A 27,039-nucleotide genomic window follows, 5' to 3' on the forward strand; every position below is an offset into this window, starting at 1 on the left:
CGGACCTCTTCTCAAATTCCAGCTTCGGCTGGACAACACTCAGACTTGCTCATTAAGCAGCAACACGAGCTAATTATTTTCAAAAGCTCTGTATGGCACGAGGCGACAAGAGACGATCAAATCAGTCCCATTGCAATGAACTCCAGAACAAAAAAAGAAAATCACAGCCCCGTGTCTGCAGCCCTGAAATGATTCTCCTGACCTCTCCAAGCCAGGAGCAACCTCTGCGAGAAAAAAAGCCGTGAATTATCAAGCCCCGTGGCTACAACTCACACCGTGGCCTCCCGGGAGGCTTTTTCCCTCCGTTTAAAAAGCCATAATAGTAAAAAATGTGACAATAACTGTGTTGCTTTATTGAGAAGCGCGGCACGTTTCGCTGCACATGATTTGACACCCAACAAGGCACACTGGAGAGACTTTGTGCAATGGGAAAACGCGCTGGGCTAGTGGCTCCTCCACCAGGATCTCAGCAGAGACTCACCTTCCAACTCCTCCTTCTCATAGCAAATACTGACAGCGTTGCTCCTTCTTCCCCGGTCAATCACTGCCTCCTCGTCATGTCTCTGTTTAGCAATGACAAGAAGGGAAAAGTTGGGGCTGGGGGTGGAGAGCTCCCTTACGTCCTCCCAGACATCACCCACCCCTGCATCCACGCGAGTCCACGAGCCATCACGCCTCTGCGTGCCTCCTCCTCCTTCAGGCACAGCCCTAAAACCACGGACTTGTAGGAGGTTTTTCTTCCCATACGCAAATAAAACAGCCCATAACATCACCTGTACTGTATAACACGAGAGTCTGGACGTATTTAATACAGCAGGAGAGGGATGAGTGTTTCAGACAAAAAAAAAACCCACCTCCCGCTTTGTTCTTGAGGTTCCTGTCTAAAAAAGTGATTTCCAAAATGGAAAAAAAAACCCCAACCCACAAAACTGCACTTTTGAGCCCCGGCCGCGCTACCTGTAACTCTTCCAGAAGTGTCATTTTGTAACCCCCGTTTGGGTTCATCCTCACGTCAGTCACTGGGTTTTGGGGACAACTGAACCTCCAGGTCAGTCAGGGGCCCGATTCCCCAGGGACTGATGGAGTAGCCCTCACGGGAGGAGCTAAGTGGCACCCAGTGTGCACCAACTCCAGAGACACAATAGGGACCATTATGAAATCACAAGCTATGATGCGGATCCAGGCAGCTATTTAAAGCCACGCACCCCTAGACCCTTCCCGCTTGGAAAACTTAGTGCCTGGGCAGAAGCCAGCTCTGCTTTGAGCAAAAACTCTCCAGAATAGAGAACATTCCTGCATGAGAGGTGTCAGGCTCAAAAGTGTGCAGAAGGAAAACCCTTCACAGGCTCGTTCACCCTCCTGAGAGGCAAAGCCCATTAGCAGCATCATGTTTTCTCTCTTTTTCTTTCTAACAGTAGAGCTGAAGCTCTAGCATCCTGAGGATAACAAGAGGTACAAATACGGTAAGGAAAAAGAATATCTTATTGGATCAATGGGTAGATTCAGAAAAAAACCCTGCTACACAGTAGTTTATCCTGACTGCTAGCTAGAACCGAGAAGACTGTTTTTTCCACTTGGGTCAACAGTTCCGGTGAAACATACTACCTGTCTAGGACGGCTGCATCTGAGGAACAAGAATTAGTTATTTGCAATACAAGGAATGAGTCATTTTGTGTCATGATATTCATCAGACTGCACAGAGAAACAAGAGACAAATGCATTTGAATACCCATGTGTTGTGTTACGTTTTAACCACTTAACATTCCCCAAGAGCTCAAGAAGACAGAGCAGAAAGACAGGAGACAGGTGAAAGCCTAGAGCGCCAGCTAGACGGAATGAAAGACCCTCTTCCTTCTCTGAAGCTTCAGCAAGGCTTCCTTCACCTGCTTGTTCCTCCGACTGTCAATGACGGGGTTCAAACTGGGGCTGACGAGACTGTAGAAAAGGGAAAGAACTTTCTCCCTCCCAGAGGAGTTACCGCTCCCGGGCCCCGCGTACACGAAGATGGCGTTTCCATAAAAGACACCCACCACGGTCGGGTGGGAGCCACACGTGGAGGTGGTTTCGTGCCATCCTGGCACAGAGCGGATGCGCAGATCGGTGGCCAGGCTGTCCAGGGAGCAAATCAGGATTAAGGCTAAAGGGAAGAGGAAGAAGCACACACAAACAGCAAAGATCAGGACTTTATTGGCAGGAGCGGCAGGGCAGGCCAGCTTTGAGACAGCAAGAATTTCACAGGAGAAGTGGACAACCTCGCAGGGGCCACAGAAAGGCAGGTGTAAAGCCAGAGAGGCTTGCAGTGTACCAAATACGAACGCCAAAGCCCACAGAAATGTGGCAAGGGTGAGGCGCAGCCTCCAGATCACGATGAGGGCATAGCGCGGGGGACGGCAGATTGCCACGTAGCGAACATGAGACATGACGGCCAGCAGCACGCACGCTGTAAGTGCAAAGATTAAATAAAGATGGCTCTGTGCCCCACACCCAGCAAAGGAGGGGGTTCTGCCTTGTCCAAGGAGGCTCCTTAGCATATGGGGGACATTGCTGGAGGCGTAGCAGATGTCCGCGATGGAGAGGTGGCAGAGGAAGAAGTACATGGGGCTGTGGAGGCAGTAGTCCGGGCAGATAAGCAGAAAGACAAGTGCGTTTCCCATCAGAGTGGCAGAGCAGAGGGCAGAGAAAAGGCCAAAGAGGCAGCGCTGCAGGGCTGGGGTGCTGCAGAACCCCAGGAGGACGAATTCTGTGACCGTCGTTTCATTCTGCACGCTGTGCTGGAGGCGAGGCAGCACAAACTGCGACCACGGAGATCTGGAAGCGAAGGAGCAAGGAAAAGGAAAGAAAAAGGAGTTTTCCTAAGAATGTCAGGTCCTTTACTCTTTACGCTGCAGCTCCCTTCTCCCCGTTTTTCCCTCTGACTCCAGTGAAAGGTGCGTACTACCCTCCCCACGCTGAGCGACGTACATCTGAATTGCAAGCTCCAATCTCTCGGCAAACTTTGAGCAGTTTGACCAATCTCGCACAACTTTGCTGCCTCGCTTGCCCTTGAAGTCTTTCTTTTCCTGGGTTGGTTTTGGGGTTTTTTTTGCAGGGGGTGGGGAGGGGCAGGGTATGGTTTGGCTGTTGGAGGAGATAAAATGATGAAGATTGCAGGTGTCGATTAAGGTGAAGTCAGAACAACTTCAAAGCAGCTATTTTAAATTAAGTCCATATTAAAAGGAATGCACAGTTCACAGAATAATTCCAGTTTTACCATTAAACCAACCAGCATTTCCAAGCCACTGCTGTGTCCTCTTTACCTTCGTGAAATGCATTCCTACTGAATCCTGCAGTTGCTTGATCCAACTCCCCTATCCCAGCTACTGCAGGTCCGGGAAGGTCAGGCAGAACGTCACCTTGGTTCCTGCTGTGCAGCTGCTTGCCCTTACCAGTTTCGCAGGGTGCTGGTCAAGGTCCCTGGGCATCCCCTGGCACTTGTCTCCACGCGGCTCTCTGGTCTCCAAGATCTTCCGCCACTTCCAGGATATTTCCTCCAGCCAGGATCTTCACCTTTTCCTTCCTGGGTCCCTTGCTTCTCTTCAAGATCCCTTCTTCTTTCTGGGAACCCTTCTTTTTGACACCACCTCTTCTTTCTGGAACCCCACGCCCCCAGTTTTCCTAATCTGTCTATGTGAGCAGTACAATGCCTGATCAGCCTCCAAATTAAGGCTTCTCTCTCCTAGCTCTTTACTAACTGTAGGATTCGGGACACGCCACTTTTGATTATTCCAGGTGTTACCCAAATTTACAACCAGCCCACGCTGGCTGCGTGTAGCAAGAAGCAGGCTTCTGCTTGACAGCTCAGAACTCAGTTTCAGACATTCACACGCACAGACCTTGCCGCACACGTGCACCCAGTCACGTGTTGCCTGGTAACCTTCACAGTTTGAGCCGGTTTTTTGTCTACGGCCGGGCTTCAGAGGCAGGGCATGGCCACAGAAGCGCATTCCCCCCGTCAGTCTGTGAAGTGAGCAAGGGAGAGTCAATACTTGTCTGGTGAGCCTCATACCCAGACAATGTGGTCGAGCCCTCTCCTGTGACAGCCCTGGCAAAAGCCACAGCAGGGTGCTCCCTTGCCTCTGCCTAGGTCACTGGGGTTCCCCTGCCTGCCATTGCTCCTTTGTCCTCCTCTGCGTTTGTGGAGATGAACCTTTAACCACACAACCTAACACCTACAACACTGGGAAAAAGAGAGGCTGCAGAGGGTCCAACGGGGAAGGTCGCCGATGTAGAATGCTCTTTGTGAGAGGCAGCACACCCAGCTCACCTCATTGCTCCTGAGCTGCTCTATCGGAAGCACTGCGTGCAGGACGCTCTGTTCAACAGGCTGTGTCTGTATCTGACTGCCTTGTCCTTGCTACAGCACCATGTGCTGGGGGAACGCCACGGAGAGCAAGGAGGACGCTCTTTCCCCAGGAGCAACGGAGGGTGCTCAGCTGAGTGCTGCTGCAGGGGCCAAAGTGGGGCAGGCAGGCAGGGAGGGGAACGTAGGAACGAGGGAGCTGGCAGTAACCGGCCAGTCTGGGAGATGCCCGAGAAGCTCGAGAACCCTGTAAGCACAGGACGAGCTTAGAGGAGGTTCAACGTGAGGCCCTGTGGTTAACCATCCCCTCCAGATCTGGACCTTCTCCGGTTCCCGAGTTACCGTGCAGTTTCACAGCCTGGTGCAGAGATCCTGACTGGGAGATCACTGTACCTCCAGGAGTTAGGGATCCACCTAACAGTTACCCTGAGCGGGTGCAGGTCTGTGCTGCGCTGTACGTGCAGCGTGGCCTTCAGGCTGCGTCCCTACACATGTCCCTTGGCCGCAGGATAAACGGAGCTGGTTGACTGTAACAGAGGAGCCTCCAGGCAGCTCCTGCTTGGTACCAGCGATTACGCCACCTGCGCGGCCCTGCCGTTACCTAAAGTGCAGCGAGAAGTCCGCGTGTGAACATCCTTTACGCACAGAGGTGTTTTCTTCTAAGAAAAGTTGCATAATACCGTGAATGACCAAAAGGAGGAACTTCTCCGCTTCTCCACCGTAAAGCGTGCCAAGGGAAAATCCATCCGGGGTCTGCCCAATGCTGCATGAACGCAGGGTCCCCAGCATCTGAAGGGACCTAAGATTTACTTGCTACCTAGATGCCTCTTCTTCCTGGCTACGTCGCCTCCCAAGATCTTGCCCACCCCCAGCCTACTGGAGACGGGGGAATGTTAGAGAGACAGCCTTGATGCTGTGCCAGCACCGCTCAGCCATGGCCAAAACACTGCTGTGTTATCAATAGCTTTCTAGCTACCAGTACAGAGCACAGCACTACGAGGGCTGCTGTGGGGTAAAGGAACTCCAACTCAGCCAGATCCAATACAGAAGGAAAGTGGAGGAACAACAGAGGGAGCAGCCCAGGGACACAGAGCCCCAGGTCTCATCTGGCCACTCCTGTGACCATACAGTGTATTCAAAATCAAATACCTGAAGTGCTCCCTTAGATGCAGTTTACAGCCAAGGGACAAGAAGGTGGCAGTTCTGCATTTTGCAGCTCCCAGGCTGATGGCAGAGCCAAAGCAAAAAAAACAAACCCAAAACCAAACCAACCAAGAGAGGTAAAACTGGAGCACAGGGAGCAAATGTTTTCTTTCACCTTAGGCCAACTGCTCGGACGCTCTCTATGCTGCCCTGCTGCAGAGGGCATCCCTCTCGTACCAGTAAGAGACATAAGAGTGAATTAAAGCCAGGACCCCAAACCAGACCAAAAACCCGGTCATGATCAAGAAGAAAGTGGAGAATGCATCAACTATAACAGAAAATTATTTTGGACATTCCCAGTTTACATTTGGAAAAAAGAGGGGAAAAAAAAAGAGGAGGAATTAGGTATTAAAAGAAGAGCACTGAATGATAAAGCAGTAGCAGTCCCTCTACCACTACAAACCCACACCCCCACACGCACGTACGCACACAGACTTAACACCACCAAACTCCCCTTGACTGTGACCTTCACCTCAGCTTGCTGGTCTAGAGATACTGAATGCCTGAAGCACACCAAGGATAACTGAAAACATCTGCATGGCTTTAATGGGAATCCTCCAACTGAAACAAAGCGCTTTCTCCCTCTGTCTGCGTTGGCACATCCCCGAGTCATGCTCTCACTCCTCTCCTTCAAAGTCAAGATTCCTAAACGTGAAAAGCGGGAGTGGGGAAAGGCGAAGGGAAGAGAAAAAGAGGGAGAGCATCATCAGTGGAAGACCTGCGAGCTGCTGCTGATTCAGCCCTGTTTGGGGGACCACCCCAGCAGAGAGGAGCTGGTTTACATGCCACGGTCCACAATGCCTGTTCCCAGGGACAGGCCGTTTGCTCAGCCTTGCCGGCCAAAGCGTGGGAAAAGCGTAGGCGTGCGCCGTCGCTTGCAGAGTAGCACGGTCACGTTCACGTGCAATCCTTTACCTTTTTCCTCCCTGGATTCAAAGGGTTTCTGTCTTCAAAGTGAGAGCCTTCCATACGGTCATTTGTGACATTTCATCCAGGATAACAATCTCAGAAGGATCAGTCCTGCAATAAATATTTTACACAGCAATCCGTGATTATGGGAACTGATGCCACCAAGAGCATTAGCATCAGCAAGAGGAACAGCGGAGCCCCGAGAATCAAAGCTCCGCATAAGTGTGGGGGATTTTGCTGGATGAGGAGTTTTGGGAGGCAAGCCCGGGAGCTGCAGAGCAACAGCTCTGTGCAAAGGCTCTTGCTGGGGCTTAGCCCCGGTCCAGGTTCCTAAGCCACTGCTGGTACAGATCACGCCTGCAACTCCTCATGTGTTAAGTATGAGGATCTCCAGCTACCGTAAAGGCACTGATGAGGCAAGGTTTGAGGGTCAAACACGAGTGCTGCAGCCACTCTGCTTGCGGTCAGAGCCCTGCAATCACTTCCTGCAGCCCTGCCCCCAAATTTGGTTTTCCCACCAAGCTGCCTGCTGGTTTCTGTGGGATGCCCCACAAAGAGGCAAGTGGAGAAAACTCTGCCAAACACCTTCAAGCTAATCTTGCCGGGGGTCCTGGCGCTTGGTGGAGCTTTACCTGTCACTGCTTTGCTTTGGGATATCCACATCACTGGTCTTCCCCACGTTCAGCTGAACTGAACTTGCAGCAGCAGCAGCTTCCATCACCCTCCTGGACTCCTGATGTAAAAAAGGGACAAATCACGTTCTCTGTCTTTGATCAAAGTGGAGATAAGCTGAATGCCCAGCACAAACTTAGCAGTCTGCCCTCCGCTTCTGCCCCTTGGCAGCTATAGGTATTAGTGCAGCAGGGAAGAAACCGTTCACTCCAAAGATTTCGGGGCAGGGGGACTGTGTGTTCAAAACACGATTATGAGCAAGTCTTGCCAGCAGCAGCAGCAGCAGCAGCAGCATCTAATAATAATCATCATAATGATAATGACCTTTGTGAAAAACGACTCGTTTTAAAAATTACACCTGTATTCAAGTGTTCAGCTCACTGCTACTTGAGGAAACAAAGGTTACAAAAGTTACAGGCTATTGGGATCTATTTCGATTGAGTGCTGATCTTCCCCCAACATTTCCAGACAAGCTGTAAGAGAAACAGGCAATCTCACAGCCACACGGAGATGTCCAGCCCCGAGGACACAGCAAGCCTTACCTCTTCTTCTTCTCCGGCTTCATTTCTGGCATCGTCCAACTTCTTCTTCCTTTCTGGCATAAGGTCATCCAGAAAGCTGAGCTCTCGCTTTGAGAAGCAGAAATCCATCGCTTTCCGGACAAAGACGAGAGCCAAAACCTTCATGAATAAGAGGGAAGATGCGGTGAGCTCAGAGACGATGCCACCTCTCACTCCAACGCTGCAAACACCCCGCTGCTGAGCGGTGGCAGCTCTTACCATCATGGGAAAGATGATGGCGGCACGGGACACCTTGATGGTCCAGAGCAGGACGAGGCAGGTCAGCTGGATCGCCGTGAAGAAATGCACCTTTCGCAAGGGCACGTGCCGCAGGTAGATGAAATCCGGCTGGTGTTTCGCCGGCATCCAAAACAGCTTCAAGCGATCAAAGAACTGCGAAATAAAAGGGAAAGGTTGCCACCTTGGGACTGCGGCAAGTTTCTGGCCCTCTCGAGACGTGGAGGCACTTTGCAGCATCTCGCTTGCCGTCAGAAATCCTGGATCCCACCGCATTCCTCCTGGGAGCAGCACCCATTTTCCCTTCGCTCCATCTATAAACCGGCTTGGCCCTGAGAGCTGCCCACCAAACGGCAACTATTCCATGCCATTCCATTACTAGCATTTCTCGGCCCACTGAATCCCCCCGCGAGGATTTCCACCAGTGGTAGAAACTGCCTTCCCTTTGCACCAAATTCCCCCGCTTTTCACGTAACCAAACACTGACCTGCCCTAAACCCTGCAACAGAGAGCGCTGAACTTGCCTGGTCCTCCCAGCCCCATATACCTCCTGTACCTCCACCAATCTCTTTTTTACACAAAAGAGTTTCATTGCTTGCTCTGCGAGAAGTTTTTCCCATGCCACTGCTTTTTTCCCTGCTGCTACAGAGACAAAATACCAGGGAGCCAACATGCTGCACGCTGTAAAAGAGTCCGTACCTGAATTCCTCTGAGTGACGACACACCCATGTAGAGAAAGACGCCATAAAGCACAGGCATTGGTATAAACTGGGGGGGGGAAAGAAAAAAAAAAGTAAGAATGCAATCGTTTCTTTTTCTGTATTGCATTTTCAGTATTACCACCCTCTTCCACAGGCACTGCCTAAAATTGCTTGAAGCTTTCCAGCTTCCATTCAGGCTTAGAGATGGGTCAGATTTTAACCATTTTTTTGCCATTTTGTGCGCACGAGTGAGCTAAGGCTCTGCTTTAGGCTGAACTTGGGAGTTACCTCTCCTCAGAATAATCCTATTTTCCAGAAAGGTTGGAGGAAAACAGGCGATTTCACCCGTGCTACCCTATGCCGCATTCTCTGGCGGTAGAAGAAACACTTCTGCCTATTCTTGGGGCAACAGGCAAAGGCCACAGGCCTCCTTTTAGCCTAGAGACAAGATTACTTTGTGGGAGGAACGTTCAAGGAAGCCCACGGGGATGACCTCAGTGTGTTTAGCTCCTGGGAATGGCTGCTCCCGGGCATTTGGGGAGCAAATTGCAGCCAGTAAAGGGCTGCCTGTTTGAAAGACAGCAGATGTGCTCGTCTGAATATGCTCAACTGTAACCCATAAACATGGGCGGGCCTGAAAGACACCCAAAAATTCAAGCAGTTGCGTTGCTTGCTCGCCTCGAGCACACCAAACGGGGGCCTGAAGGGCTGCAAAGCCTAACCGAGGCTGGTTCCCACCGTGGGTCAAGCCCCAAGGGTTGGGATCACCTCCTCCTCCTCCGCTCCACAACTAACTACTCAGGCCTGCAGAGAGGGGACTGTTTTGCTGTAACCTCCAACAAGCTCGCGGTTGTTGGGTGGTTTGCATTTTCCTCTCACCTTTAACACAGAAGTGAAGAAGACGGAGCAGCCCATGAGCACAAAGATCAGCAAGCCAGTGACTCTCTGCTCTCGTATCCCCAGAAACTTGGGTTGTTCTCCTGGAGCTGAGCAGTCAGACTCTACTTTGAGGCTATTCACGTGGGTGATGGACAGGACGGTCGCAGCCACAAACCAGGGCAGCCCCATCACAGAGCACACCCCGAGCATCACGGCCACCACAAAAAGGTCCAGGTGGTACCCGCATCCTTTCTGCAGGCAGGAAAACAAGAAACAGAGCATCCCATAGCACAAGAGCAAGGATAACGTCGCAAGTCAGACTCAAACCCTGCTCGAGCACAAGTCAACTTCTTCAGAATTCAAAACAAGAAATGGAAACAAGCAAGCGTGTATGCAGGCTTTGCACAAGCACGTGGCATGAAAATCTGGCAGGAGTTCAGAAACAATGGATATGCAGAGCTTGTGCGATAAATACTTCTCCAAAAAACAACAACCCACAACCCAAAACCACCAAACCATTTTTTCTACTCACAAAGAAAACTGTACCACTTGGATGGAAGGTGTGACTCTGAGTTATCCCTGGCAGCGCATCAAAACAATTCATTCCCCACACCTGCTGCTGCTGCCATTTTAAAACAAAAACGCACTTCTCTATTGCTCCAAGATTAATTTGCTCCTCCAAAAGGTTGCTCATCTGAACTGCCCTGTCACTTGCTCCCTGCATCATCGTTAATCCAGGAGAGCATCCTGCCACGCAGCCTGACCTTGTCCCAAACCAATGCCTTCAGAAAGCATCGGGAATAAGAGCTTCTCCCCAGACCTGCAGCCCAGAAGGGGCTGGGGTCATCCCTCACAGGCCCTTACCTTCAGCTTGTGCTCCTTCCTGTTCACAATAACGGCACTGATCTGCTGGTCCATAAATATCAAGATGGTGCAGAGCAGAGCTGGGATGAGCGCAGCCAACACCGTCCACCAAGGGTTGGGTCCTATGGGGTTGATGAACCACCCGCGGTCGTCTCTGGTAGGCTGCAACAAAGCCCACGCATCAGCATCGTCTCCCAGCCCAGGCACTCCACTGGCTTTCATTTTCCCCTCCCTCCCTGTGTCAGAGCACCTCCCAGCCCTGGCTTCATGTCCCCCTCTCCCGGGGGCTTCAGCAGTGCCAGTCTCCTCTTTGCAAGCACCTCTAGATACTTCCCCTGTAGGTATCTAGTTTTGGGGCCATCTTCTCGTTTCCAGGAGGAAGCAAGGCACTTGGAGGTGGAAGAGGAGATGGTCACACCACCAGCATCTCCTCCAGACTCAGCCCTGCCCTGCCCCGGCATCACCTTGTGGCACCCCCACGTGCCAAAACATCCCGTTACCTTGAACGCATGGGGGACCTGGAGCTTCGGCGATGGGATCCCAACCACAAAGTCAAGGAGCACCATGATGACGATGGTGAGGAAAACAGCAAAGTCGCTCACTGTGGACCGTACCTGGGGCGAGAAACCAGAGGTGAGAGGGGCATGGCAAACAGGGCCGTAACGCGAGATGCAAGAGTTGCAGACATCCACAACATTAAGGCTGCTTAACCAAATCCCACCACCCCTCTGAGCACATGCAGCCTGATCCCTTGCTTAGATACTGCTGCTGTGTTTGTCCCTGTGAGATCTGGGGTCAGACAATAAAAAAAGCTTAATTAGGCCGACAAGGGTTGGTTTAAGTCAAAACCTAAAAATAATAATAATAATATTAAAAATAAGAAAACACATGTCTGACACTACAGCTACACTCACAGCTACAATGGCAACAAGGCACTGAGGCATCCTTTAGTCCTCAAAAGGAAGCTCCTCATTCGAATCTACTTTCCGCTCGAGCACATAATGCACAGAAGGTAGGGAAAAAATCCCCCAACCCCAACCCCCAAAACTTTGGGAAACCTGACTTCCTACTACCTGAGGAGAAAAAAAAATAAAAATAAAATAAATCAACCCCCCAAAATCTTCAATCTGGGGCAGGTCACGAGGCATGTGGGAAATGCTACGATGATTCTGCACTCATGGAAATGAGTGCGGGACATCCAAGCTCTTGGAGAGCTTGGCCTGCAAGGCCAACGTTTCCCAGCTTGACCAAGGCAGGGCAAATACTGCTTAGTGCTCCAGGAAAGCCATTTTGGGAAATGAGTGTGGAGATGGACACTGGCCACCATCTTCTACTTACTCTGGTTGGAAAGTAGCGGCTGGTTTTAAACTTCTTCAAGAAGCTTGACAGGGCAAAGGTGGCGAAGAAGAGGATGCAGCACCAGAAGAACACGTCAGGGGTGTAGGGGCCGTCGCGTCCACAGGCAGGTCCTTGAAACTCCCCACGCAAATACCGACATTCCTGGAGAAACAGAGCGTCAGGACACAAAGGCAGTGCACGTGCGGCAGGGAAACCTCGCATAGCTAGGGGGTTTTGAGGATCTTGGTCCAAGATCCACGACCCTGTAACTGCTCCTGCCAATAGAGATTTATATTTAATGAGCAGCAGCAGCTGAACAAGTGACACATTGAACTACACAGCGGAGAAATGAGATGTGAGGGGACACCATACCACGCACCCTTGGCACATCCTCTGCCTGCCATTCGAGCAATCGTGGCTAAAGAAGACACCAGAGGGGAAGGAAACACTGGAAACTCTTGGGGATAGAGAGAGAGGGAAGAGGGAAGGAGGGCTAAAGACAACCATGGTAGGAAAGGAGGAGAAGAGACAGATCGTCCCTCCCCAGGGGAGGTCTTGCAGAACCTGGCCAAGAGGGGATGAAGGCCACCATAAGAGCCTGCTGCCCTAGGCCCGGGCTCTGCTTCCGGCAACAACAGCCTGAGAGGCTGCTCAGACAAGCAAATTTATGCACGTACCTACAGACAGCACTGAACGAGAAAGCAAGGCCTGGAGTTACTAGGAACCCATTAAGGAGGCCAGCTACTACCTTTCAAGCATGAACTTAAGTCCTACAACTTCTACAATAATCAAACCACCCACTACTTAACCTTCCTCCCAGTCAGAAATACTGTCCTGCAACAGGCTTGACGGGGACACTTGCTACCCACAACGTTGGGGTAGACTGGACAAGGTGGACTCTCCTCCCCAGGACCAAGCGGCTTAAAACCACACGCTACATTTAGGCAAGGACTTTTCCGAGCAGCACTAGCACAGTTTGAAGCCCATCATTCCCAGAAGGGCTCTGACTTTTGCACCAGGCAAATGCCCCTGGACCCCATGGACGCGGCGCGAGGAAGCAGTGGCTCGGGGCACTTACGGTCACCGTGAGGTTTTCCCAGGCGATGCCAGACACGTTGATCTTGTTGCTCGCCCAGAAACGCAGCGTTTCGTTGCTGGGATGGGTCGGTGCCTCACACTTACAGCTGGGAGGAGAGAAGCCAAGACAGGGGTAAGGGAAAGGTGATGGAGGTGCAGCCCAGAGCTCCTGCCAAGGGGCAGCAGCTTTCTCAGGGGGAAAAAAACCCACTAGTAGCTGGTGAGGAAGTCCAGCTTGCTGTGCATGTGCACAGGGTAGGTGTCTCGCAGGTGACTCAGCTTCTCCAGAGCCTCGTAGATGAAGATGATGCAGATGAGGGAGGCAAAGGCTTCTTCCGTGAAGCGGGTGACGTAGCACACCAAACAGCTGGCGTCGGTGGCCACCAGCACTATGCACAAGAAGGCGGTCCACAGCCCAATGCACGCCCGCAGAGACAGATAGGAGAGCGTGTATTCCCTGGGAAAGCAGAATGAAACAAAGGCTGGAAAGGCCAGCAAGAGGCCCTGAGCCATGCCTGCCTTTGGGGAAAACGGGGAGCAATTTTGGAGCGTGTCAAGGCTGCGGATGGGAAATGCAGTTTCCATGTACTACTACAGAGAGCCTCGGGGCTGTGGTGCAGGGTGTAGACCCACAGCAGGAGAGGCCAATTATTTAGTTACCACTGTTTAACACGGATCTCGTGTTAACACCTTGGAGGCTGCTTGAGGTCAGGTCCCTCTTGGGCCAGGTGGTGTTCTCCCACATCACCCTGACGCCCTAACACTGAAACCAGCTGGGTTTGCACCCAGTCACCTGCTGCCAGCAAGCTGGGGCTTAATAATAAACCTTATGGCAATAAGGGTGGTTTATCTCCCATCAAAGCCATCGCAACAAAAGGACTGTCACTAAAATCTAGCAACTACCCCTAAGAAAAAGAAAAGAAAAGCATCTTTTCTCCATCACTGCCCCCTTCTGAAGGCTCTCGCAGCACCCAGCTGCGGCAGCCTGCCTTACTTGCAGAATTTGTAGAGGATCTTCTCAAACACCAGGACGGGTCCAGTGCTGCCGAGGATGGTGAGAGGTTGGCCGGCAAAGAGGCAATACACCACGCCGGCCATGGACGCGCCCAGCAGCGACTCCATGGCACTCTGTCCGGGGAAGAGAGGCGGCCGTGAGTAAATAAATCGTTAGGGAGAAACAAAAACCAAAGCCGGTTCACTGCAGCAGGGACTTTGGCCTGAGTTTTACCCTCCCCCATCCCCCCCAACAGAGAGAGGTGCTCACTATGTGGCCATTGGTCGCCTCCCCCAGCAGTCCCCCAAAGGTGATGACAGGGGACATGCAGGCACAGTAGAGGAAGAGGAAGGACGCCAGGCACTGCAGGCTCAGACCATCCCGGAAGTCGCTCCAGAACCACGGGGCTTTCCGCTTCACGTCCAGGGTCAAACCTCCAAAGAGCCTGCAGGAAGGAAAAAGAAGAGAGTCTGTTCTCTTGGAGGAACACGTCGACTTTGCTTTGCTGCAGAAGGGCAATCACAAGCATAGAGTAACTTTCGTGGCTAAAAAGAAGCACTCTCCTTCAGCCCAAATCAAGAAAACCTGTGTGCAACGGTGATGGTTGGGGCTGAGCCCAGCTGCCCAGATCTCCCCCCTGCCCAGCCCAGGGGACCAAGCTGGCAATGTGGAGCCCCTTCACTGAACCAGCTAACCCCAAAGACCTGCTAGAAGGGAAGGTGCATGCTCAGATTTGAGAGGCAAACAGAAAAAAACCCCAAACTATTACAGCTCCCACCTTCCCGTCCGCTGCAGTTCAGGGCCACTGTGTTTCTCCAGCGTGCTGTGAGAAGCACTGTCATCAAGAGCTCCTGGCATCTTCCTTTTTTCCTGTTAAAATGGAAGTGAGATAAAGCTATGGACTTGTAACCACTGGCTTGTTTTGCTTCTGGTCTGGCTCTGTGACTGTGTCAGAGTGGGACCTTGTGAATTTGGGCCCCTGAACAGCATCCCCAGCCATCCTGCCCATCCCCCTCATGCCTCCCGCCGATGTGGCACCCACCTGCGAAGGGACGTTTTTCGGGGGCTCGATTCGGATTGATGGATCCCACTCTCCTGGCGGCAAGACCGTGACCTGATCCAGAAACTCGTCGATGCCAGCCACGAGGTCAGCCCCGTTCTTGGCTTTATAGGCAACGTCACGGAAAACCTGCCAATAGAAGACAACCTGGTGAGAGGACAACCCAGCTCGGATGTCCTAACCAGTGCAATAAGCTCTTGGCTAAACGCAAGGCTTTTTCACCAAAATTCCCTGCTGGAAAGGGCAGGAAATATTCCCCCAAAAGGAAAAATCTGCGCATCACGGCACTTGTAATCATCTCCCCCACGAGGCCCCCGTCCCCCACGGCACACCATACCCTTCTGCTTAAAGAGCAAGAGAAGTTTTACTGGCCCTGGCAATGCCACCACTGGGGACAGCGTGCTGGGGACCCCGGCGAGAAGGATGAGGTGCAGGATGCACCCCGGGCGGGATTTCAGCCTCCAGGATGTGGGGTGATGCAAATCTGCGTGTTTGCTTTGGGGTGAGAAAGAGGGCTGGGCTATTTGGAGAGCTGCGGGCAGCTGGGACAGCAAATCCTCTTCCTCACTACTTCAGAGACAGGGAGAGCTGAAGAAAGGCAAAAATGACCCGGAGCTATCTCATCTTGTCGCACCTCATCCGTCATGATAGTGGCCATGGACCTGCCGATCTCATGGTACTGATGGGCTTTTCCTTCTGGTCCAAGCAAAACAAACAGGAACCTGGGCAAGAAAAACAAAATGAGAGAGAGAAGAAGGTGTCCTTGCTCCAAGAGCACCCAAGGAAAGCCCTGGCAGCTCCCAGCCCAGAGCGTGGCTCAAGACGGGACACGTAGGCTCAGCGATGCCGCGATGAATTTGAAATTCTTCAAAACAGACGGCAAATGTAATTTGGGGGCCAACTTTCATTACAATTGGCCGATGGGTTTAAAAGCTACAGCAGGGAATGGAGAAATGAAGGCGAGGAGACGTGGGTGGGGGAAACGTGCTTGCTCCCCCTCCCACTAGCCTTGTTCCCTTGGGACACCAAACTGATGCCTGCAACTTGATGTTTGGTTGGGTGTCTTTTTTACGGAAGAAATTTGCGCTTCTCATTCGCACCTTGTTGGGATGGGAACTTCCGTCATGCCTGAGAGGAGGACAGCCGGGCTCAGGCGGACAAATGCCACGATGGGCTGGTGAAGGAAATCCAGCTCTCCTACGAGCACGTTGGATGCTTCAGCCCCGGTGGGAATTTTCTTCATCAAGTGCAGCTCCGCCTGGGCACGACAAGCGATTTTCAGGCAATTACCCCAAAAGCAAAGCCCACAGCGCTCTGCAGCACACTCTGCAAGAGCAAATCTGGCCCTAAAGGCGTTAAGAAAGCTACGAGTGTCTCACCTTGCTTAAATCCATAGCTCTGCTCTCACGGGTCACCCCATCTTTAGCTTCCGCAGCGGTGGGAGAAGGACAAGGGGTGATTGTTTGGGCTGGTAGGAAAAAGAAAGACACTCAGAAAGATGGACAAGGAGCAACTGGGACGCTTCTCCTTTGCCTGGGCAAGTCTAATGGGGCCACAGCCCTGCAGAAACCCTCACCTGGCTTGTAGAGGAGGTGCAGGTCCGACTGCCTCTTGCTCACATCAGCAAACGAGCAGACAGCGGGGAGAAGGTTGGTTGTCTTCTCGTTCTGATGGTGGTGCTTCCTCAGAAGGACTTCTCGAACTTGCGCCCGCACGTGCTCGTCAAACTCCGTGGACTGTTCTTGCTGGGCCAGGATCATATCTGAGGATGGCAAAGGGAAACAAAGCCATCAGAGCAGAAACCCCAACAAGTCCCGACCCCCAAAGCCCCCAGGGAAGGCTGTGCCACACAGGCTGCACCCTAATGCCCGCTCAGCCTTGCATAGCAAGGCCTTTTAATAATGTTCAGCCTTTGCAGTGAAAACGAGAATTTTCTTTTGCTAAGAAACATCATCCAAGTGCTTATTCATCATTCCGCTAAGATAAATATTTCCCATTCTAAATAATGCAATTTTCTTGCCCGACCTGGCCTTTCTGACTCTACACGTTTACCCAAATTATAAGCAATCTATAGCACAGACGTTCCCAGTTTCCCGTGCTGATCGAGTGCAATTTGCTGAGCCCAGGGAGAAACATGCTAAGAACGGCTCCGACTTCTCCAGCCCTTGAAAGGGCTGAATGGAGACCTGCTGCCAGTCAAAGATAACTTCTCCAAAGTGGCTTTTGCAATTAACTTCAAGTATCTTCCCCACAGAAATACACTGCTTGGTCATCGCCAGAGAAACTCTGCCTTAAAACTCTTAAATGCTGGATGTTAAGGCAAAAGTAAAACAAAGAATGCGAGGAAACAGCTTGTAAGAAATAGTTCCTTTAAGGTGGTTCAGCTCTTACGCAGACTCCGTATTTCTAAGAGCAGCCTGCTAAGCCCTGACACACGCTCCTTTTTGGCTGCAGAATATTCTCTAGTGGCTTCTCCAACTCCACAAACTGCTTTCAAAAGGACCCCATATTGGAATAAAAAAACAGTGCGACTGTTGCACGCCCAGTCTACATCCAAAAACAGCTCATGAGAAAAACACAGTGGCACTTCTGGAAAAGGACGTGCCATTGGGGCAGGGTTTGATTTGGGAGTGAAGAGCACCGTGGTGAGCTGAGCTCGGCCATTCCCGGAGAGATGCAGTGCCCACGGTACCTGCAATCTCTTCGATGCTGTTGGCACGAACGTCCAGCAGCACCGACCCATTGCTGATGCAGCTCCTCAGCTCGGAGAGGCTGTGCAAGGACAGCGTGCCAACGTAGGGCTTGCTCCAGCGCTCGCCGCCATCTTCCACGTCCTCCTCAAACTTCAGCCACCTGCGGACATCGGGTGCGATCAGCCCCATTGCACGAAAACAGCCCCAGCTCTGCAGCCCCTTTGACAGAGCCACGGGGTGGCAAGAGGAGAAGGCTCCTCGTGCCGCCACCTGCAGCTGCAAAAGCTTCGCGTCCTGGAGAGGAGAAAGCAGAGCCCACGGGCGCTGCCAGTGCGGGGACTCCTCTCCCACCGCAGCCAAAGCAGCAGGGATTTACCTTGCCGTTTCCTTCCACTCGGCATCTCGGCCCTCTTTTACACAGATCTCATCCAGCTCGGAGAACAAGTGGTGAGGGATGTGCTGCTCGTCCTCCTTGGTCCTGAGAATGAACTGCACCCGCTGGGACGGGGAGCCTGGGGGCAGAAGGCAAAGACCCATCCCGTTACTGCGCCTGAACACAGCTTGTCACCCTCACGTGCAAAGTGGCCATCAGCACCAGTGCAGCCATAAACACTGGGCTGGGCCCTCTCCTCTGCGTCTCTCTGGGCTTGCACAGAGCCGTGAAGAAGGAGAAGCATCTGGTCCACCTCTGCATAAGGATGGGCTGCTTTCCTTCCCCACATTGCCATTTTTAAAGCCAGGATCCCTCTAAGGAAGACGAGCCTAAACCCATTATGCATTTAACTGCACTTAAAAAAACAAAAAAAAAGAAAAAAAAAAAAGAAAAAAAAAAAAAGAAAGTAAAACTTGGGAAAAAGAGGGTGTTGCTCAATAAGGCCACTTTCCCTCGGAAGAACAGCAACTCACTCAAACTAGCCACGGGGACGTGCTTGCAGAAGGCCCCAGTGCCCACGTTGCCCCCAGTTTAGCGAATGCCGCGGTGGGACTTACAGTGGTAGCCCTGCTCTGTCGGGGCAGACTCCTTCTCCCGTTCCCCTTCCCGATGCTTCTGGCTGTGGCGTCGGTGATGCCGGTGGCTCTGCCTAACCAGTGGCATCTGCGCGCCCACGTACAGGGTCCGGTGGCCTGCGAAAAAGCAGCGTTTTTTGCAGCGCTCTCGGCATTGCGGCAATAGTTGAGGTGGCCGGTGCCTTGCTAAGCCACGGTTCAATCCCAGGAGCAACGCCAGCTTCCCTTAATGTTATTTTCACTGGACGTCCTTTTTTCCAAGCCTATTTTACTCGAGCTTTGCAACAACACAGCAACAAGTGTTGGCTCCGGGTCATCTAAAAGTGCCCTGAAAGTATCGGACCTCTTCTCAAATTCCAGCTTCGGCTGGACAACACTCAGACTTGCTCATTAAGCAGCAACACGAGCTAATTATTTTCAAAAGCTCTGTATGGCACGAGGCGACAAGAGACGATCAAATCAGTCCCATTGCAATGAACTCCAGAACAAAAAAAGAAAATCACAGCCCCGTGTCTGCAGCCCTGAAATGATTCTCCTGACCTCTCCAAGCCAGGAGCAACCTCTGCGAGAAAAAAAGCCGTGAATTATCAAGCCCCGTGGCTACAACTCACACCGTGGCCTCCCGGGAGGCTTTTTCCCTCCGTTTAAAAAGCCATAATAGTAAAAAATGTGACAATAACTGTGTTGCTTTATTGAGAAGCGCGGCACGTTTCGCTGCACATGATTTGACACCCAACAAGGCACACTGGAGAGACTTTGTGCAATGGGAAAACGCGCTGGGCTAGTGGCTCCTCCACCAGGATCTCAGCAGAGACTCACCTTCCAACTCCTCCTTCTCATAGCAAATACTGACAGCGTTGCTCCTTCTTCCCCGGTCAATCACTGCCTCCTCGTCATGTCTCTGTTTAGCAATGACAAGAAGGGAAAAGTTGGGGCTGGGGGTGGAGAGCTCCCTTACGTCCTCCCAGACATCACCCACCCCTGCATCCACGCGAGTCCACGAGCCATCACGCCTCTGCGTGCCTCCTCCTCCTTCAGGCACAGCCCTAAAACCACGGACTTGTAGGAGGTTTTTCTTCCCATACGCAAATAAAACAGCCCATAACATCACCTGTACTGTATAACACGAGAGTCTGGACGTATTTAATACAGCAGGAGAGGGATGAGTGTTTCAGACAAAAAAAAAACCCACCTCCCGCTTTGTTCTTGAGGTTCCTGTCTAAAAAAGTGATTTCCAAAATGGAAAAAAAAACCCCAACCCACAAAACTGCACTTTTGAGCCCCGGCCGCGCTACCTGTAACTCTTCCAGAAGTGTCATTTTGTAACCCCCGTTTGGGTTCATCCTCACGTCAGTCACTGGGTTTTGGGGACAACTGAACCTCCAGGTCAGTCAGGGGCCCGATTCCCCAGGGACTGATGGAGTAGCCCTCACGGGAGGAGCTAAGTGGCACCCAGTGTGCACCAACTCCAGAGACACAATAGGGACCATTATGAAATCACAAGCTATGATGCGGATCCAGGCAGCTATTTAAAGCCACGCACCCCTAGACCCTTCCCGCTTGGAAAACTTAGTGCCTGGGCAGAAGCCAGCTCTGCTTTGAGCAAAAACTCTCCAGAATAGAGAACATTCCTGCATGAGAGGTGTCAGGCTCAAAAGTGTGCAGAAAGAAAACCCTTCACAGGCTCGTTCACCCTCCTGAGAGGCAAAGCCCATTAGCAGCATCATGTTTTCTCTCTTTTTTTTTCTAACAGTAGAGCTGAAGCTCTAGCATCCTGAGGATAACAAGAGGTACAAATACGGTAAGGAAAAAGAATATCTTATTGGATCAATGGGTAGATTCAGAAAAAAACCCTGCTACACAGTAGTTTATCCTGACTGCTAGCTAGAACCGAGAAGACTGTTTTTTCCACTTGGGTCAACAGTTCCGGTGAAACATACTACCTGTCTAGGACGGCTGCATCTGAGGAACAAGAATTAGTTATTTGCAATACAAGGAATGAGTCATTTTGTGTCATGATATTCATCAGACTGCACAGAGAAACAAGAGACAAATGCATTTGAATACCCATGTGTTGTGTTACGTTTTAACCACTTAACATTCCCCAAGAGCTCAAGAAGACAGAGCAGAAAGACAGGAGACAGGTGAAAGCCTAGAGCGCCAGCTAGACAGAATGAAAGACCCTCTTCCTTCTCTGAAGCTTCAGCAAGGCTTCCTTCACCTGCTTGTTCCTCCGACTGTCAATGACGGGGTTCAAACTGGGGCTGACGAGACTGTAGAAAAGGGAAAGAACTTTCTCCCTCCCAGAGGAGTTACCGCTCCCGGGCCCCGCGTACACGAAGATGGCGTTTCCATAAAAGACACCCACCACGGTCGGGTGGGAGCCACACGTGGAGGTGGTTTCGTGCCATCCTGGCACAGAGCGGATGCGCAGATCGGTGGCCAGGCTGTCCAGGGAGCAAATCAGGATTAAGGCTAAAGGGAAGAGGAAGAAGCACACACAAACAGCAAAGATCAGGACTTTATTGGCAGGAGCGGCAGGGCAGGCCAGCTTTGAGACAGCAAGAATTTCACAGGAGAAGTGGACAACCTCGCAGGGGCCACAGAAAGGCAGGTGTAAAGCCAGAGAGGCTTGCAGTGTACCAAATACGAACGCCAAAGCCCACAGAAATGTGGCAAGGGTGAGGCGCAGCCTCCAGATCACGATGAGGGCATAGCGCGGGGGACGGCAGATTGCCACGTAGCGAACATGAGACATGACGGCCAGCAGCACGCACGCTGTAAGTGCAAAGATTAAATAAAGATGGCTCTGTGCCCCACACCCAGCAAAGGAGGGGGTTCTGCCTTGTCCAAGGAGGCTCCTTAGCATATGGGGGACATTGCTGGAGGCGTAGCAGATGTCCGCGATGGAGAGGTGGCAGAGGAAGAAGTACATGGGGCTGTGGAGGCAGTAGTCCAGGCAGATAAGCAGAAAGACAAGTGCGTTTCCCATCAGAGTGGCAGAGCAGAGGGCAGAGAAAAGGCCAAAGAGGCAGCGCTGCAGGGCTGGGGTGCTGCAGAACCCCAGGAGGACGAATTCTGTGACCGTCGTTTCATTCTGCACGCTGTGCTGGAGGTGAGGCAGCACAAACTGCGACCACGGAGATCTGGAAGCGAAGGAGCAAGGAAAAGGAAAGAAAAAGGAGAGTTTTCCTAAGAATGTCAGGTCCTTTACTCTTTACGCTGCAGCTCCCTTCTCCCCGTTTTTCCCTCTGACTCCAGTGAAAGGTGCGTACTACCCTCCCCACGCTGAGCGACGTACATCTGAATTGCAAGCTCCAATCTCTCGGCAAACTTTGAGCAGTTTGACCAATCTCGCACAACTTTGCTGCCTAGCTTGCCCTTGAAGTCTTTCTTTTCCTGGGTTGGTTTTGGGGGTTTTTTTGCAGGGGGTGGGGAGGGGCAGGGTATGGTTTGGCTGTTGGAGGAGATAAAATGATGAAGATTGCAGGTGTCGATTAAGGTGAAGTCAGAACAACTTCAAAGCAGCTATTTTAAATTAAGTCCATATTAAAAGGAATGCACAGTTCACAGAATAATTCCAGTTTTACCATTAAACCAACCAGCATTTCCAAGCCACTGCTGTGTCCTCTTTACCTTCGTGAAATGCATTCCTACTGAATCCTGCAGTTGCTTGATCCAACTCCCCTATCCCAGCTACTGCAGGTCCGGGAAGGTCAGGCAGAACGTCACCTTGGTTCCTGCTGTGCAGCTGCTTGCCCTTACCAGTTTCACAGGGTGCTGGTCAAGGTCCCTGGGCATCCCCTGGCACTTGTCTCCACGCGGCTCTCTGGTCTCCAAGATCTTCCGCCACTTCCAGGATATTTCCTCCAGCCAGGATCTTCACCTTTTCCTTCCCGGGTCCCTTGCTTCTCTTCAAGATCCCTTCTTCTTTCTGGGAACCCTTCTTTTTGACACCACCTCTTCTTTCTGGAACCCCACGCCCCCAGTTTTCCTAATCTGTCTATGTGAGCAGTACAATGCCTGATCAGCCTCCAAATTAAGGCTTCTCTCTCCTAGCTCTTTACTAACTGTAGGATTCGGGACACGCCACTTTTGATTATTCCAGGTGTTACCCAAATTTACAACCAGCCCACGCTGGCTGCGTGTAGCAAGAAGCAGGCTTCTGCTTGACAGCTCAGAACTCAGTTTCAGACATTCACACGCACAGACCTTGCCGCACACGTGCACCCAGTCACGTGTTGCCTGGTAACCTTCACAGTTTGAGCCGGTTTTTTGTCTACGGCCGGGCTTCAGAGGCAGGGCATGGCCACAGAAGCGCATTCCCCCCGTCAGTCTGTGAAGTGAGCAAGGGAGAGTCAATACTTGTCTGGTGAGCCTCATACCCAGGCAATGTGGTCGAGCCCTCTCCTGTGACAGCCCTGGCAAAAGCCACAGCAGGGTGCTCCCTTGCCTCTGCCTAGGTCACTGGGGTTCCCCTGCCTGCCATTGCTCCTTTGTCCTCCTCTGCGTTTGTGGAGATGAACCTTTAACCACACAACCTAACACCTACAACACTGGGAAAAAGAGAGGCTGCAGAGGGTCCAACGGGGAAGGTCGCCGATGTAGAATGCTCTTTGTGAGAGGCAGCACACCCAGCTCACCTCATTGCTCCTGAGCTGCTCTATCGGAAGCACTGCGTGCAGGACGCTCTGTTCAACAGGCTGTGTCTGTATCTGACTGCCTTGTCCTTGCTACAGCACCATGTGCTGGGGGAACGCCACGGAGAGCAAGGAGGACGCTCTTTCCCCAGGAGCAACGGAGGGTGCTCAGCTGAGTGCTGCTGCAGGGGCCAAAGTGGGGCAGGCAGGCAGGGAGGGGAACGTAGGAACGAGGGAGCTGGCAGTAACCGGCCAGTCTGGGAGATGCCCGAGAAGCTCGAGAACCCTGTAAGCACAGGACGAGCTTAGAGGAGGTTCAACGTGAGGCCCTGTGGTTAACCATCCCCTCCAGATCTGGACCTTCTCCGGTTCCCGAGTTACCGTGCAGTTTCACAGCCTGGTGCAGAGATCCTGACTGGGAGATCACTGTACCTCCAGGAGTTAGGGATCCACCTAACAGTTACCCTGAGCGGGTGCAGGTCTGTGCTGCGCTGTACGTGCAGCGTGGCCTTCAGGCTGCGTCCCTACACATGTCCCTTGGCCGCAGGATAAACGGAGCTGGTTGACTGTAACAGAGGAGCCTCCAGGCAGCTCCTGCTTGGTACCAGCGATTACGCCACCTGCGCGGCCCTGCCGTTACCTAAAGTGCAGCGAGAAGTCCGCGTGTGAACATCCTTTACGCACAGAGGTGTTTTCTTCTAAGAAAAGTTGCATAATACCGTGAATGACCAAAAGGAGGAACTTCTCCGCTTCTCCACCGTAAAGCGTGCCAAGGGAAAATCCATCTGGGGTCTGCCCAATGCTGCATGAACGCAGGGTCCCCAGCATCTGAAGGGACCTAAGATTTACTTGCTACCTAGATGCCTCTTCTTCCTGGCTACGTCGCCTCCCAAGATCTTGCCCACCCCCAGCCTACTGGAGACGGGGGAATGTTAGAGAGACAGCCTTGATGCTGTGCCAGCACCACTCAGCCATGGCGAAAACACTGCTGTGTTATCAACAGCTTTCTAGCTACCAGTACAGAGCACAGCACTACGAGGGCTGCTGTGGGGTAAAGGAACTCCAACTCAGCCAGATCCAATACAGAAGGAAAGTGGAGGAACAACAGAGGGAGCAGCCCAGGGACACAGAGCCCCAGGTCTCATCTGGCCACTCCTGTGACCATACAGTGTATTCAAAATCAAATACCTGAAGTGCTCCCTTAGATGCAGTTTACAGCCAGGGGACAAAAAGGTGGCAGTTCTGCATTTTGCAGCTCCCAGGCTGATGGCAGAGCCAAAGCAAAAAAAACAAACCCAAAACCAAACCAACCAAGAGAGGTAAAACTGGAGCACAGGGAGCAAATGTTTTCTTTCACCTTAGGCCAACTGCTCGGACGCTCTCTATGCTGCCCTGCTGCAGAGGGCATCCCTCTCGTACCAGTAAGAGACATAAGAGTGAATTAAAGCCAGGACCCCAAACCAGACCAAAAACCCGGTCATGATCAAGAAGAAAGTGGAGAATGCATCAACTATAACAGAAAATTATTTTGGACATTCCCAGTTTACATATGAAAAAAAGAGAAAAAAAAGAGGAGGAATTGGGTATTAAATGAAGAGCACTGAATGATAAAGCCATAGCAGTCCCTCTACCACTACAAACCCACACCCCCACACGCACGTACGCACACAGACTTAACACCACCAAACTCCCCTTGACTGTGACCTTCACCTCAGCTTGCTGGTCTAGAGATACTGAATGCCTGAAGCACACCAAGGATAACTGAAAACATCTGCATGGCTTTAATGGGAATCCTCCAACTGAAACAAAGCGCTTTCTCCCTCTGTCTGCGTTGGCACATCCCCGAGTCACGCTCTCACTCCTCTTCTTCAAAGTCAAGATTCCTAAACGTGAAAAGCGGGAGTGGGGAAAGGCGAAGGGAAGAGAAAAAGAGGGAGAGCATCATCAGTGGAAGACCTGCCAGCTGCTGCTGATTCAGCCCTGTTTGGGGGACCACCCCAGCAGAGAGGAGCTGGTTTGCATGCCACGGTCCTCCCTGCCTGTTCCCAGGGACAGGCCGTTTGCTCAGCCTTGCCGGCCAAAGCGTGGGAAAAGCGTAGGTGTGCGCCGTCGCTTGCAGAGGAGCACGGTCACGTTCACGTGCAATCCTTTACCTTTTTCCTCCCTGGATTCAAAGGGTTTCTGTCTTCAAAGTGAGAGCCTTCCATATGGTCGTTTGTGACATTTCATCCAGGATAACAATCTCAGAAGGATCAGTCCTGCAATAAATATTTTACATAGCAATCCGTGATTATGGGAACTGATGCCAAGGGCATTAGCATCAGCAAGAGGAACAGTGGAGCCCCGAGAATCAAAGCTCCGCATAAGCGTGGGAGGTTTTGCTGGATGAGGAGTTTTGGGAGGCAAGCCGGGGAGCTGCAGAGCAACAGCTCTGTGCAAAGGCTCTTGCTGGGGCTTAGCCCCGGTCCGGGTTCCTAAGCCACTGCTGGTACAGATCACGCCTGCAACTCCTCATGTGTAAGTATGAGGATCTCCAGCTACCGTAAAGGCACTGATGAGGCAAGGTTTGGGGTCAAAAGCGAGTGCTGCAGCCACTCTGCTTGCGGTCAGAGCCCTGCAATCACCTTCTGCAGCCCTGCCCCTGAATTTGATTTTCCCACCAAGCTGCCTGCTGGTTTCCATGGGATCCCCCACAAAGAGGCAAGTGGAGAAAACTCTGCCAAACACCTTCAAGCTAAATCTTGCCGGGGGTCCTGGAGCTTGGTGGGGCTTTACCTGTCACTGCTTTGCTTTGGGATATCCACGTCACTGGTCTTCCCCATGTGCAGCTGAACTGAACTTGCAGCAGCAGCAGCTTCCATCACCCTCCTGGACTCCTGATGTAAAAAAGGGACAAATCACGTTCTCTGTCTTTGATCAAAGTGGAGATAAGCTGAATGCCCAGCACAAACTTAGCAGTCTGCCCTCCGCTTCTGCCCCTTGGCAGCTATAGGTATTAGTGCAGCAGGGAAGAAACCGTTCACTCCAAAGATTTCGGGGCAGGGGGACTGTGTGTTCAAAACTCGATTATGAGCAAGTCTTGCCAGCAGCAGCAGCAGCATCATCATCTAATAATAATCATCATAATGATAATGACCTTTGTGAAAAACGACTCGTTTTAAAAATTACACCTGTATTCAAGCGTTCAGCTCACTGCTACTTGAGGAAACAAAGGTTACAAAAGTTACAGGCTATTGGGATCTATTTTGATTGAGTGCTGATCTTCCCCCAACATTTCCAGACAAGCTGTAAGAGAAACAGGCAATCTCACAGCCCGACGGAGATGTCCAGCCCCGAGGACACAGCAAGCCTTACCTCTTCTTCTCCGGCTTCATTTCTGGCATCGTCCAACTTCTTCTTCCTTTCTGGCATAAGGTCATCCAGAAAGCTGAGCTCTCGCTTTGAGAAGCAGAAATCCATCGCTTTCCGGACAAAGACGAGAGCCAAAACCTTCATGAATAAGAGGGAAGATGCGGTGAGCTCAGAGACGATGCCACCTCTCACTCCAACACTGCAAACACCCCGCTGCCGAGCGGTGGCAGCTCTTACCATCATGGGAAAGATGATGGCGGCACGGGACACCTTGATGGTCCAGAGCAGGACGAGGCAGGTCAGCTGGATCGCCGTGAAGAAATGCACCTTTCGCAAGGGCACGTGCCGCAGGTAGATGAAATCCGGCTGGTGTTTCGCCGGCATCCAAAACAGCTTCAAGCGATCAAAGAACTGCGAAATAAAAGGGAAAGGTTGCCACCTTGGGACTGCGGCAAGTTTCTGGCCCTCTCGAGACGTGGAGGCACTTTGCAGCATCTCGCTTGCCGTCAGAAAT

General features: G+C 51.9%; 1 protein-coding gene across 1 annotated transcript in view; it reads right to left on the reverse strand.

Moving 5' to 3' along the window:
- LOC126036861 (electroneutral sodium bicarbonate exchanger 1-like) overlaps positions 1-25,856 on the reverse strand; it is a gene marked incomplete at its 3' end in the record, with an annotated part of 37,063 nt that extends 11,207 nt beyond the window's left edge. The window contains exons 1-3 of the mRNA XM_049797074.1: positions 25,835-25,856; positions 6,015-6,046; positions 482-563 (exon numbers count right to left, since the gene is read on the reverse strand). Coding sequence (XP_049653031.1) covers positions 482-563; positions 6,015-6,046; positions 25,835-25,856 — 136 coding nt within the window. The remainder of the gene's footprint in view (positions 1-481; positions 564-6,014; positions 6,047-25,834) is intronic.
- Between the last annotated feature and the right edge of the window lie 1,183 nt (positions 25,857-27,039).

This window comes from Accipiter gentilis, unplaced genomic scaffold (assembly GCF_929443795.1).
Source record: "Accipiter gentilis unplaced genomic scaffold, bAccGen1.1, whole genome shotgun sequence".
NCBI classification, from domain to species: domain Eukaryota; kingdom Metazoa; phylum Chordata; class Aves; order Accipitriformes; family Accipitridae; genus Astur; species Astur gentilis.